At 50.0% G+C, this 13,815-nt stretch overlaps 2 protein-coding genes across 2 annotated transcripts in view; one reads left to right on the top strand and one right to left on the bottom strand.

Annotated features, from left to right (window-relative positions):
* Positions 1-1,362: 1,362 nt before the first annotated feature.
* On the bottom strand, positions 1,363-9,459 carry PDRG1 (p53 and DNA damage regulated 1). Its single transcript, XM_023220398.1, has 5 exons — positions 9,235-9,459; positions 6,979-7,054; positions 5,205-5,279; positions 2,894-2,974; positions 1,363-2,298 (listed from the first exon to the last, which is right to left on the bottom strand). Exons 1-5 carry the CDS (start codon positions 9,319-9,321, stop codon positions 2,216-2,218), a joined length of 402 nt encoding a protein of 133 aa, XP_023076166.1. The 5' UTR covers positions 9,322-9,459; the 3' UTR covers positions 1,363-2,215.
* XKR7 (XK related 7) overlaps positions 8,937-13,815 on the top strand; it is a 50,433-nt gene continuing 45,554 nt past the window's right edge. Inside the window, exon 1 of the mRNA XM_023220396.2 lies at positions 8,937-9,285. The gene's annotated coding sequence lies outside the window, so the exon portion shown is untranslated. The remainder of the gene's footprint in view (positions 9,286-13,815) is intronic.

Genomic DNA, 13,815 nt, shown 5'->3' on the forward strand with positions numbered 1-13,815 from the left:
AGGCCCTGTGTTTGAACTTTGGAGCTGAGCCAGAAACCAGAAAACCTTGGGCTCATGGGCAGGACAGCTTGGGGAGTTGAGTGTGAGTAAAAATCTCTGCATTTTCACATCTTACATATCTAAGCCTCCTCTTGGTTTAAGAGGGGTTGCAACAAGAGTCGGGGCTGTTGGGGTAGCTGCTCCAGGGGGGATTTACTCCCTCTACCACTCCGCCTGCTTCAGAGTACTTTCTCTGGCTGCAAATGGTGGAATCTGACTGCCTAGGTTAAGCCCAAAGGGAAGACTTTTAGAAGGAAAATACTGGCAAATCCAAGAAGTGAACCAGCCGACTTTAGGAAAGCCAGAAGCCAAGCCACTCTGGACCTTCTGCCTTCAGAGCATGAGGACTTCTCCCATTCATCCTTGCGACTGAGGCAAACACAGACAGGTCCAGGCATGGGCTCCAGGTTCCCTATTTCCAGAAGGAATGCGATTGGCTCTTTTTGGCCCAGCACCCACCCTGCAAGGGAGGAAGGGGCAATTTTCCAATGGTGAAATTGTGAATCAGGCAGTCACACTGGAGAACATCTAGCAAGGTGAATTCTGCAACTCCCTACTTTATTTACATTTAAAAATAAGTACTTTATTCATGTGGTTTAAAATCCAAAGTTTACCAATGGGTATAGGGTGACATCTCCTTCCCTCCCACCTCTGTGCCCCAACCCTGCAGGTGCTGTTCTGAGGGAATGACATTGTATTTGCACACACATCATTAGCTTATAAGACACCTGCCTTCCCCTTGCTTTTCTCACTTGATGTATCTTGGAGCTTGTTCCTTATTCTTGATTACAGTTGTATGGTATTGCACTATCTGGAGCTACTGATTCCTTTAACTAGTCCCCTGTGGATGGACAGTTTGTTTCCAATTCCACCTGCCTACTTCTTAAGAGATCACAGGAAAACACATAGTAATTTCTGCAAAACTCAAGAGGATTCAAAACCGTAGGTCTGGGCCAAGTTTGGCTTGGGTAGGTTAAAACACCTGTGACCCACACTCACGTTTTAAAACAGTTTCTGCATTAGTCAAAAATATTTAAAACACAGGAGATTCAACTTCACAACCCAAATGTCTAGCTTCTCTTGAAAAAACGTAAGAACTGGCCATGACAGCCTGTGTTTCTATGTAACTATGAGCTAGAGCCAAGAAGCAGGGGGACCAGGAGAGGTGTGCCCCTGCCATGCTGCCATTTGTTGTCACCTGCCTGTCAAATCAATCACAGGTTCATTTCAAGGAAAGAACCATGTTCATAGGTGGTATTCTAAATGGAGTGGCGTGCCCTCACTGAAGGACTAGATGAGGTAAATAAAGACTAGTTGCTGCTATTCATTCATTCAGCTAACATTTATTGAGCCCTTAATGAACACAAGAGTTTTGACTTCATGACAGTTCATACTGGGACCTCAGACCACTGAAGGCAGACAGTAACAAGCAGTGCTGGCCAGGCCCCACTTTCAGAAGGGGCGGAAGGGCACTCTTGACACATGTCATATATGGTAAGAGGTGCACCCACTCACCCAGGCCTGGTGCAGGACTCTGCAAGGCCCTCCTGAGTAAAGAGCGGCCACAAAGGGCTGCTAGGCAGCACCCACTCTTGGAATCAAGCAGGGAAAAAGCACAAAAATGGAGCTGGCAGGGAGGTGTGTGTGCCTGCCCCACAGATGGCTGTGGTGAGCCACAAAGCACCAAGATTCTGTTCTTCATTCAGCAACCACCCATGAGCCTCCTGGTTTATTCCAATCCCATGGCACCTGCCTGAAAACCTCTCTCCCTTCTGAGAGGAATGCTGGAATGAAACTCCACTCTGCCCCTCCCTCCCTCCTTCCTTGCTCAGGGTCCATGTGAACAGCAGGCCATTGTTGGGAAGTGCCTGTTGCAGTCATTCTTACACCCCCACAGCCACTGCCCCACACACCCACTGATGGCTACCAAGGCCCATCAATAGATCTTGTGTCCACTGAGCCCTGGTGTCCAGGTCCAGCAGCCAGACAGGCTGAAGGTTCCCTCCTGCCATCACAGAGTAGCCAAGCACTACAGACAAAGAGGTTTTCATGGCCAGATTCCTGATGCCTGTCCCCTTACAGGGCAGATCCCGTCCTTACAGATGTCAAGGTTGGAGGGTTCTGGGTCCTCCATGACCCTGGGGGGTTGCTGGTCCCCCATCTTGGTTCTTGAGTCTCATCCTTTTAAGATGACCTTGAGAGCTTTAAGCTCATCCTGGTTGAGGGGGTTCAAGTTAAAACCCTTCAGCTCCGGTTTGCCTAGGAGAGAAGATGATCCATCAGCACGTCAGGCCTCCTGTTGGCTCTGGAACCAGGCCCAGGAAGGGGGCTGACGCTGCACTAATGCTGCCAAACTTGGCCTGGAGGTCTGGCAGGGATGGGCCTCCAATTCTGCAATGCACCAGATGAGGCATCACCACCACTCCTGTGTCACCAAGAACCTACAAAGTCATGACTCTGCTGTCTCAGGTTTTTCCAAGACCTGTGACCAATCTAGAGTGCTTGTGTTTATCAAGAATTTCAGCTCTGACCTCAATCACTCACTAAAGCCTTCTGAGTTTCCTCGGTCGGAGCTATCTGATCCCCATGCCATGCCCTGATGTATAATGTGAGATCACCCCAAGCAGTTCCTGGGACCTGGAAAAGAAGCTGTGACCGGACTAGGACTCTATAAATTCCCGTCCATTCTGTCCCTGGGCAGCTACAACCAACCACTGTGCACACCTCCAGGGCCACTCACAGGCTGCTCCGGCCACTGCCCACCTCTGAGGGTCGGGCTTCCCACCCCTGCCCTTCAAAGTCCATGCTGATGATTTTCTCCCCTCCTCGTCTCCAGTCCCTGCTAGGCCAATACCTTGGGCCTCAAAAAGGCGGTTGACCTTCACTTTAAGTTGCTTCCGGAGTTTTTCTATTTCTTTATCCAGATGATCCTGATCTGAAAAAATGACGGGGGCAAGCAGAGGATGAGATTGTATCAGACAGACTTGATCCCAGGAGTGGAGATGCCAGCCTCTCCCTAGCAAGGGCGTGTAGCTTTCAGGAAGGAAAAGGAGACATCAGAGGCCAACTGAGGAAGGATTCAAGGCTAGAAGGGACATGACCTGCTCAGGACCACTCAGAGAGCCCAAGACACAGCAGTCCCGACTTCCATTACACTGGCCTTTTTTGCATTATGCAAAGTACCCTGAGGTGGTCATTGGACCAAAAAGGCAACATCAGGACTTTAGGCTGCCCTCTCACAATGAAATTATGGAAAACTCCAATGCACAAACAAAGAAGCATCTCTAGATTCAGCCCACCCTAGATGGCTAGAAAATGGATGCCTAAGAAATTTTACAAACCCAAGTCCATCAAGGTGAGGGGGTTTTAGAAAAATATGATTGTGTGAATATGTGACGTAAACAATCAACATGCAAGCCTAATGCTCAGGCTTAACTTAATTAGCCACTGTGAACAGAAAAGGGTCTCCTAGTGTCCTGGACTGCCCCTAAGAAAAGTCAGTGTGATAGAGGTGGCTATCAAAGCTTGATTGACCAATCAACTGAAGTCACCCAGCCAATTCTACCTGCTCACGAGTGACATTCTGGCTAGTCTGTCTCCCCACAGACTCACTCTTTCTGATAGGGAGAAACCCTGAATGGCCAAGTCTTATAGCCTGGTTCTATTTCTCATTGTGAATGAGTAACCCCAATGTCCATGAGCTTGTTTAGCCTGTGGTGATCCCCAAGAAACCTGATGATGTCTCAGAACCCCTCTAGGTACGGTGACAAGACCACATTTGGGGACCAAAAGAGCCAACAAGATCCTCAACCCAGACAAGGGACCCCTCTGAAAGCTTAGTCTACAGCCCACCACCAAGTGCAGTTTAATTTTATAACCATATTATTACTGTATTTTTTCAACACAACAATTGGAAACTTCTCCATGCTGGATATAGCTTTCTCTGTTAGTAGCTTTATGTAATTGGCCGGGAGCGGTGGCTCATGCCTATAATCCCAGCACTTTGGGAGGCCGAGGCGGGTGATCACCTGAGGTCAGGAGTTCCGAGACCAGCCTGGCCAACATAGTGAAACCCTGTCTTTACTAAAACAACACAAAAATTAGCCGGGCATGATGGCATGCACCTATAATTCCAGCTAATCAGGAGGCTGAGGCAGGAGAATTGCTTGAACCTGAGTGGCAAGGTTGCAGTGAGCCGAATTAGCGCCACTGCACTCCAGCCTGGGTGACAGAGCAAGACTCTGTCTCAAGGAAAAAAAAAAAAGTTTTATTTCATGAGGTATGAAGACACCCTATCTTCAGGGACTGAGGCAACCTTGCTTGTCCTTTTGGCCATTTTCAAGGTTATGGAAGAAAAAATATGTGTAGCCTGTCCTTTTTCTAGCCAATAATCCATTTGCAGCCTGACTTGCTTTATGATGCTTTTCCAAAGAGCCTCCAGATTATGGTTGTGGAAAGTGAGTACACTGAGTGCCCAAGCTATGGCAGACCCTAGACGTTTACTCTCCCCAAACCTCCATATTCAACCCAGTCTCTATTGCAGGGCATGTGAAAAAGAAAAGCTCACTCTCCGGGGCTCTCTTGCAGCTATGGGTAACCATGTGACTTAGTCTGGCCAATGAGATGTTGGCCGGAAGTCCCTGAGGAGATGGCCTCACTTCCAAAATAGAAGGCAAAGCTCTATGTGGCAAAAGCCTTCTATCTTTCCTCCAGCCTGGCATGAGGACATGAGGACTGTAATGATGAAACAACAACCAGGAGAATATGCTAAGGTACCACTGCTGGGCAGCTATGCCAGGCCTGGACTACACACCTCTGGACAATTTCTTATGCAAGAGTAAAAGAAGCGTATTTCCTTAAGCCTCAATTTGTTTGGTTTTGTTAGTTGCAGCCCAACTGATTCCTCACTAGTAAGAAAGCACTATGCCAGGCACACACACTGTTTTACCTCAACTTCACAGCTGTGCTACATAGACATATTCCCCTCTTAGAAATGAGGAAATAACCCACAGTGGCAGAGGTGGAATTGAAACCTACAGCAGTCTGAACCCTGTGACACAGCTGCCTCTCCTCCAGCTACCTGAAGCCTGACTCCCTGTTCTGGGTTAAGACCAAAGCTGGTGGAAGAGGCAGCACATCCCTGACCCATCCCCAGGAGGCCTTACCTTTTTCAATCATTTCCTTTGTCTCAGGGTGAGGCATCTTGATAAACATGTTCCCAAAGCAAACCATCACATCTTCTGAAAGAGCAAATGGTAATTCCTTCAATAATTTTTTTTTGAGTACCTATTATCTGCCAGGCATTGTTTTAGATACAGACAACACAGCAGAACAAGACAAAATTCCTGCCCTCTTGGAGCTTATGTTATAGTGGAAGAGAGAGAATAAACAAAGACATGATTTTTCAGACCTTGATTAAAAGTTGTAGAGAAAAATAAAGCAGGCTAAGATGGCTAGGCAATGCCAGAGGAGGACCTTGTTACTCATACCAGGTAGTCCAAGAAGGCCTCACTGATTATATGGTATCTACATAGAGACCCAAGGAAAGTGAGAGTGGGAGCACTGCAGACATCTGGGGAAACAGTGAGCCAAACAAAGGAAACAGGAACAGCAAAGATCAGTAGTGTGCTTGGGGTGTTCAGAACAGCAAGGGGCCAGCGCAGTGGCTCATGCCTGTAATCCCAGCCCTTTGGGAGGCCAAGGCAGGTGGATCACTTGAGGCCAGGAGCTCGAGACCGGCCTAGCCAACATGGCGAAACCCTGTATCTATTAAAAATACAAAAATTAGCTGGGTGTGGTGGCGCATGCCTATAATCTCAGCTACTCAGGAGGCTGAGGCACGAGAATCACTTGAACCTGGGAGACAGAGGTTGCAGTGAGCTGAGATCGCACCACTGCACTCCAGCCTGGGTGACACAGCAAGGCTCTGTCTCCATATAAATAAATAAAATAACAGCAAGGAGACCAGTGTGGATGGAGTCATGGGGGGCGGGGAGGGGCAGAGATGATACTGGCACACTCATGGATTCACAGGGGCTGGATTACTCAGTCTTGCAGGACCTCTGGATTTTACTCAGATGAGATGAGAAGCAACTCGAAGATTCTGCACATTCTAGTGCACTTTCAACAAAATGTAAACTTCCTCCCTTATCCCCCAAGACCTTTCATTATGGCCTGGTCTCTGCCCCTCTCTCCAGCCATACTTACTCCCCATCTGCTTCCTCTACCACAGCCACTCGGCCTCATCTAAAGGGTTCCCATTCTTCTGGATATATATTCTCAGCACCCACCCCAAGTCCAATTCCATCTTTGGCTTTCTTACAACTTTTTTTTTGAGATGGAGTCTCGCTCTGTCGCCCAGGCTGGAGTGCGGTGGCCGGATCTCAGCTCACTGCAAGCTCCGCCTCCCGGGTTCACGCCATTCTCCTGCCTCAGCCTCCCGAGTGGCTGGGACTACAGGCGCCTGCCACCTCACTCGGCTAGTTTTTCGTATTTTTTTAGTACAGAAGGGGTTTCACCGTGTTAGCCAGGATGGTCTCGATCTCCTGACCTCGTGATCCGCCCGTCTCGGCCTCCCAAAGTGCTGGGATTACATCTTACAACTTTTAATTACACATTTTACGATGTGTTCCTCATCTGTAAAGCACAAGGGCAGGAACCATCAGTTTCATACACCCCCAACACTCTCTCAGTGTCTGCCATTGTCGCTAAGCCAGGAGCTAACGACCAGTCACTGAAGTGAGCAGGCAAAATCCTGAACCACAGTCTGTGCCAGAACTGCAAAACTTGCTCCCCCATCTCCTCAGACTGTTTCAATTTCCCACAAGGCTGAGTTATACAGCTGTGACCTCCTGCCTGATCTCTATCAGGGACAAGGTAAAGGCCTTAAAGGAAAATGGAACAGGCCTCCAGGGCTGCACTGAGAAAATTTCAACTTACCAGAGAGGCTGAGATCCTTCTGCAGGGCCCTCAGGCCCTCTCGATTCTGATTCCTTTTAGTGTCCAGGTCCACAATCTGAAAACCACAGGGACAGGAGGGAACTCAGCTATCTCTTGCCCCAAGCTGTCACCTCTTGACAGACAACGGCTGCAGAGACAATGAATTATTCCTGGTTACATCCAATGTCCTGCCTAAAATGGATTGATGTGTGAATGTTTTCTTCTCTCACTCAGCTTCCTGGTCTGAAAGACAATGCTGTGTGCAGCTGCCCTCTGCCCAGAGAAGATGCTGGGAAAACATGTGCTGACTAAATGGGAAATTCTGCATTATCCACTCGAACTTTAGGGCATATCAGAATCACCAGGGGAGTGGAAACCCTTCCCCTACACACTGTGATTAAGCAGGCCTAATGTTTATTTTTGGACAAACTTCTCCAGCTGATTCTGAACTAGTAATATGAGAAACCCAACAGTACTAGATTAGAACAGCAGGATTGGGGGCACTGAGACAGTGGTAACAACACAATAGCTACTAAGGAAGTGAAGCAATAGTACAGTATACTGCACGAGAGTGCTGGTTCTGGCGCTGGAATACCAAAGTTAGAATCCTGCTGTCCGCCTCAAGCTGTGTAATTTCACCTTCCTATTTACTCCTCCGCAAAATAGAGCTACAAACAGTACCTACCTCACAGGTTATTGAGCCAGCAATTAAATGACTTAACACAGTACCTGGCACATAGTAAGTAGCTGATAAACTTTATTTATTTATTTATTTTTATTTTTATTTTTTTTTTGAGATGGAGTCTTGCTCTGTTGCCCAGGCTGGAGTGCAGTGGCCGGATCTCAGCTCACTGCAAGCTCCGCCTCCTGGGTTCCCGCCATTCTCCTGTCTCAGCCTCCCGAGTAGCTGGGACTACAGGCGCCGGCCACCTCGCCCGGCTAGTTTTTTGTGTTTTTCATTAGAGACGGGGTTTCACCGTGTTAGCCAGGATGGTCTCGATCCCCTGACCTCGTGATCCGCCCATCTCGGCCTCCCAAAGTGCTGGGATTACAGGCTTGAGCCACCGCGCCCGGCCTATTTGTTTATTTTTACTTTTTTTTATTTTTTATTTTTTTTGAAAAGGAGTCTCGCTCTGTTGTCCAGGCTGGAGTGCAGTGGCGCAATCTCGGCTCACTGCAAGCTCCACCTCCCGGGTTCATGCCATTCTCCTATCTCAGCCTCCGGAGTAGCTGGGACTACAGGCGCCCACCACCACGTCCAGCTTATTTTTTGTATTGTTAGTAGAGACAGGGTTTCACCGTGTTAGCCAGGATGGTTTCGATCTCCTGACTTCGTGATCCACCCGTCTCGGCCTTTCAAAGTGCTGGGATTACAGGCGTGAGCCACCGCGCCAGGCCTGCTGATAAACTTTAACTGCTCTTATTATTCCCATCCAGCACACCCTGATCCAGTATTTAAGTTGACAGATTCTTGCCCAAGTTTTCCCCTTCTCAGTAAATACTTGATCCTTTTAACTGGAGATGAGGGGGTCACGACTCTCGCGGCTCCCTCACCCCTTTACACAGCCACTATCACGGTCTACTGAGTCTGTCTCCAAAATACATTTCTGACCCCTTCACTTCTCTCCACCACCACTACCTAGTCCAAATCCATCTCTGGTCTGGACCATAGCAATGGCCCCTCACCCATCTCCCTGCCTCCACCCTTGCCCGCCTATATTCTGTATTCCACACAGCAGCCGGGGGATCCTTTTAAAACCTAAATCCAATTACGTCACCCTCCTTCCCCAAGGAACTCCCTTCTAAAACTTGGCACTTAAATTAGAGCCTCACCCAAACCCCCTACAAGGCACCCCATAAACAAGGCGCCACCTTCCCCCAGGTCCCCACCCCCTCCCGGTCACAAGGCCCCCTCAGGCCTCTTTTCGGTTCCAGCTCTCCCCTGAGGGCCTTTACAGGGCGGTGCCCCAGATCAACCACGGGGCCGGGAAGTGCATTTTGAAACAGGTGCTCAGGGAAACCGCCCAGAGCATGATGGGTCGAGATCCAGAGAGCATGGCAAGGGGCAGAGAAAAAATGAAGAGCGAGAATGGCCAGTACAGCGCAGGCGCTCGCGTAGGAGCGGCCGAATATTTATCGGCCCACGTCTGTCGCCTCGCAGCCGTTAACCGCCTGTCCGGGTCAACTCTCCGCGACCCCGCGGGCTTTCCGACAGCGCCGGCCGCCAGGCCCCAGCGCCGCGGACGGGCCTCTCACCTGCCGCTTGTCCGCCAGCACCTCCTCGGCGAGCTCCTCCACCTCTACCAGGTACCGCAGCACTCGCTCCGCCTCGGGCGATAGCATACCGCCCACCAACTCCTCCTGGGGCTCTCGCGCGACCCGGGGGGGGGGGGGGGTGGTCTCCGTTTCGACTCCCACTGCGCATGCGCCGCTCTCAAGGGGCTTCCGGCGCGCCTGCGCAGTTAAAAGAACGGTGGTGCGCAGGCTCCAACGCTCTTGCGCCAGCGGGCTGCGAGAGGCGGGGCCTAGCATTGGGGGCGGGGCTGGAGCGCCCTCTGCAGGCTCAGAGAGTTCAGTCGGTGAGTTGTCTCTGACTCCCTCGGTTCATACTTCTTGAGCGCTTACTATGTGCCAAGCAGTTTTAGGTGCTTATGATGCAGCAGTGAACACAACAAAATCCCTGCCTTCATGGAACTTCATTCCAGTGGGAAACACCGACAATTAATGGCAGGTAGTGATCAGGACCTGGGAAATATGATTCTTCCCCTGGCTAAGAAACACCAAGAAGGCCCATGTGGCAGTGTGACTTATGTTTAATCTCTGACACTTTCAGTTTCTAATTTATAAAAAGGGAATGAATAAAAATTCGCCTCAGTGTCTCTCCACAGAATCGGAAGGAAGTAGGAATCGGCTGGGCGCAGTGGCTCATGCCTGTAATCCCACTTTGGAAAGCCAAAGCCCGGGGGATCACTTGAGCCCAGGAGTTAGAGACCAGCTTGGGCAGCAGAGTAAAACTTCCGTTTCCACTAAAAATTAAAAATAAAATAAAATAAAATTAGTTGGGTGCGGTGGGGCGCGCCTGTTGGTCCCAGCTACTCAGGAGGCTGAGGTGGGAGGAGCACCTGCACCTGGGGAGGGGAGGCTGCAGTGAGCTCTGATGGCACCACTGCACTCCAGCAGTAATCACTTTATCACTTTTAATTCCATTTAGCCAGAGTTCATTGTTGGACCCAATGCCCAGAGTAACTGGCCTATACATAAGGAACAGACTTGAAAACTATGGGCAGTAAGCAATGAAATGGTAGCTCAGAAAAGCAAACGGGTGTGGGTTGTAGGATTGCTAGGACTTCCCAGAGGAGGCAGGCAGATGGAAAATGGTTACCATCCGAACCAGAGTTCCCACGAGGTCTTCATGCCCAAACTCCTCATTGGATAGCTGGAAAAAAACAGAACTCAGAGAGAGGTAAGGCTTTGAAAAGAAGGTGAGGGGTGAGCCATGTGGATGCCTAGGAGAAGAGTGTTCCAGGCAGAGGGAACAGCCAGTGTATGTGGAACAGAATGGGCGGGGGGAAGCAGGCAGGAGGTCAGAGGGGAAGGAGGCATTGAGCCCACAGGGCTGTAAAAGGCTCTGGGAAAGGACTTTGAAAGTCTGAAGAGCAGAACTGGTATTATCACTCTGATCTTTTGCCTCTCTGATTCCAGCTTCTTATTCTCTCCTTTTGACCTCTTGTAACCCTTCACACTCTTTGCCTTACTTGAGTGTCAAAGCAACCTTTGTATGGATGGGATTATTACCGCCCCATTTCACAGCTGCAGACTGAGGCCAGGAGAAAGGCAGTGCCTCATCACACAGCAAGCCAGGAGTGCCTGGTGTCCATGCCATTTCTGGACCCTGAAAAAGCGCTCTCCCAAAATTGTGGCCCCAGAAGCCCCAGCAGCACCTCTGTGTTGCCTAGCCTTTGGCTGCCTTCAACTACCAGAGGCAGAACTAATTTTTCCTTCAGCCACCTGGTGTGGGGAAGGAGGGAGATTCATTAAGGATTCCTCACTGAGGGTGAATTTGTCGCCAAACCCAGGATGTTTTGTATAAACACCTTCTGGTTCAGAAATGCAGACACAGGCCCTGAGAAGGAAAGGGGAATGTTTGCCAAAGCAGAAATGGGGCTCACCAGGCATCCCTTGGCCTGGACCCCAGAACTGCGTCTCCTCTACCTCAGGACCCACAGAGGGCTGGACCAGGTTGACCCTTGACCCCTACCAGATGGGCCTGGATGGGGAGAGGCTGAGAGAGGCTCCCAGACTAGCAGCTTCTTGGTGGTGACTGGCCCTTAGAGGCCACCCCTGGCCACTGGAAATGTTGGGGAGGGGAATCAGTCATTTCCAAGACTTTGAAATGGTCAGACCCAGAAAGACTCTTGGAGAGCATTTCAGTTTCAGAACCATTTATTTCACAATTATTTATTGACTTCCCAGGCCCTGTGATAGGGATTCTGCCATGAGCAAAACTGGACATGGTCCCTGCCCTCAGGAATTCCCAGTCTGGTGAGAGAAACAAACAATCAACATACAAACAAGTAAATACATGTCAGGTGGTGAAAAGTGCTACCAGAAATAGCAGCCTGATGTGGGGGCTCACACCTGTAATCCCAACATATTGGGAGGCCAAAGTGGAGCATCTCTTGAAACCAAGAGTTCGAGACCAGCCTGGGCAACATAGCAAGACCTCCATCTCTACCAAAAAATAAAAATAAAAAAATTAGCCAGATGTAGTGGTGTGCGGCTGTTGTCTCAGCTACTCAGGAGGCTGAGGTGGGAGGATCAGTTGAGCACAGGAGTTCAAAGCTGCAGTGAGCTACAATCGTGCCACTGTACCCCAGCCTGGGTGACAGAGTGAGACTCTTTCTCTAAAAAAGAAAAGAAAAGAAAAGGAAAGAGAGAGAGAGAGAAAGAAAGAAAGAGAAGAAAAGAGAAAAGAAAAGAAAAGAAAGGAAGGAAGGAAGGAAAGGGAAAGAAAGGAGGGAGAGGGAGGGAAGGAAGAAAGGAAGGAAGGAAGGAGAGAAAGAAAAGATAGCACAGGACAAGGTGGAGAGGGAATAATGGAGGGGCTATTTGAGATAAGATGGTCAGAGAGGGTGTCTCTGAGGAGATGGCATTTGAACAGAAGTGTGGAGGAGATGAGGGGGTGAGCCTTGTGGATATCTAGGGGAAGAGCGGTCCAGGCAGAGGGAACAGCCAGTGTATTTGAATAGAATTAGTTGCGGGGGGAGGGTAGGACAGAGAGGAGAAGGAGACATTGAGCACACAGGGCTGTAGAAGGCGCTGGCAGAGCCCCACCCAAAATCCACTAGGGCCTCCCCAGAGGTCATCTGCAGACACTGCTGCATATGCCTGTGGCTTCCTGCTTCTCTCTGCTCATGGATGCAGGTTGAGAGGGGAATGCAGTGAATTAATATCCACACGTGTGAACTCCTACCGAGAAAAGAGAGGCGTTAGTGACTGTATACTCTAGCTTCTTTGCCCCTCTGTGGGAGACCCAAGAGGAGGCTGCTATAATCATCCGGGCAGGAGAGGGTGGCCATTGCACCAAGAGACAGCAGTGAGGGTGGTGACTAGTGGTGGGATTCTCAGGGCCTTTGCACATACTCCCCCATCGGTCTAGATTGATTTTCTCCCATGCCTTTATTCATGTGTAACTATTCCATATCCCCCACTGCTCAGCTTGGGGTTACCTCCCCCTGAGGGTCGAGTCCTCTCTGGGCCCCCACAGTTTCTTGGACTCCCCTCATCTCTGCACTTTCCATACCACCTTTGTTCTCTAAACACCTCGCTTTGTAGTCGTGAGCTCCCCAGGGCAGAGACCTTGTCTGTCTTGTTCATTGGAAAAGTGTCCCCCTCTCTGGGTCATCGACCACCTCCCTGCTGCTGCTCACACATGCCAGGCATGGTCCTGCCTCGGGGTCTTTCTTTTTTTTTTTTGAGACGGAGTCACTCTGTTGCCCAGGCTGGAGTGCAGTGGCTGGATCTCAGCTCACTGCAAGCTCCGCCTCCCGGGTTTACGCCATTCTCCTGCCTCAGCCTCCTGAGTAGCTGGGACTATAGGCGCCCGCCACCTCGTCCGGCTAGTTTTTTGTATTTTTTAGTAGAGACGGGGTTTCATGGTGTTAGCCAGGATGATCTCGATCTCCTGACCTCGTGATCTGCCCATCTCGGCCTCCCAAAGTGCTGGGATTACAGGCTTGAGCCACCGTGCCCGGCCTGCCTCAGGGTCTTTCGATTGGCTGCTGCCTCCACCTGCATTTTTCCCTGATGTCTACATGGTTCCTTCCCTCACCTCCTACTAGTGTTTTCTTTTTCTTTTCCTTTTTTTTTTGAGATGGAGTCTCACTCTGTTACCCAGGCTGGAGTGCAGTGGCACAATCTCTGCTCACTTCAACCTCCACCTCCTGGGTTCAAGTGATTCTCCTGCCTCAGCCTCCCAAATAGCTGGGATTACAGGCGTGTGCTACCATGCTCAGCTAATTTTTGTATTTTTTTAGTAAAGACAGGGGTCTCACCATGTTGGCCAGGCTGGTCTCAAACTCCTGACCTCAGGTGATTGGCTTACCTCGGCCTCCCGAAGTGCTGAGATTACAGGCATAAGCCACCGCAGCTGGCCCAGTCTTTTTTAAATGACACCTTCTCAATGGAGCCTGCCCTGACCACTATGTTTAAAATGCAACTTCTGCCGGGCGCGGTGGCTCAAGCCTGTAATCCCAGCACTTTGGGAGGCCGAGACCGGCGGATCACAAGGTCAGGAGATTGAGACCATCCTGGCTAACACGGTGAAACCCTGTCTCT

This window comes from Piliocolobus tephrosceles, chromosome 20 (assembly GCF_002776525.5).
Source record: "Piliocolobus tephrosceles isolate RC106 chromosome 20, ASM277652v3, whole genome shotgun sequence".
Taxonomy (NCBI): domain Eukaryota; kingdom Metazoa; phylum Chordata; class Mammalia; order Primates; family Cercopithecidae; genus Piliocolobus; species Piliocolobus tephrosceles.

What these genes read in the sequence shown, in the direction of transcription:
- PDRG1 (XM_023220398.1), bottom strand. Translation starts at nt 9,321, where the DNA reads ATGCTATCGCCCGAGGCGGAGCGAGTGCTGCGGTACCTGGTAGAGGTG. An exon ending in TGCTGGCGGACAAGCGGCAG is followed by an intron (nt 7,055 to 9,234) that starts GTGAGAGGCCCG and finishes TGTGGTTTTCAG; the next exon opens with ATTGTGGACCTGGACACTAA. An exon ending in GAAGGATCTCAGCCTCTCTG is followed by an intron (nt 5,280 to 6,978) that starts GTAAGTTGAAAT and finishes TTGCTCTTTCAG; the next exon opens with AAGATGTGATGGTTTGCTTT.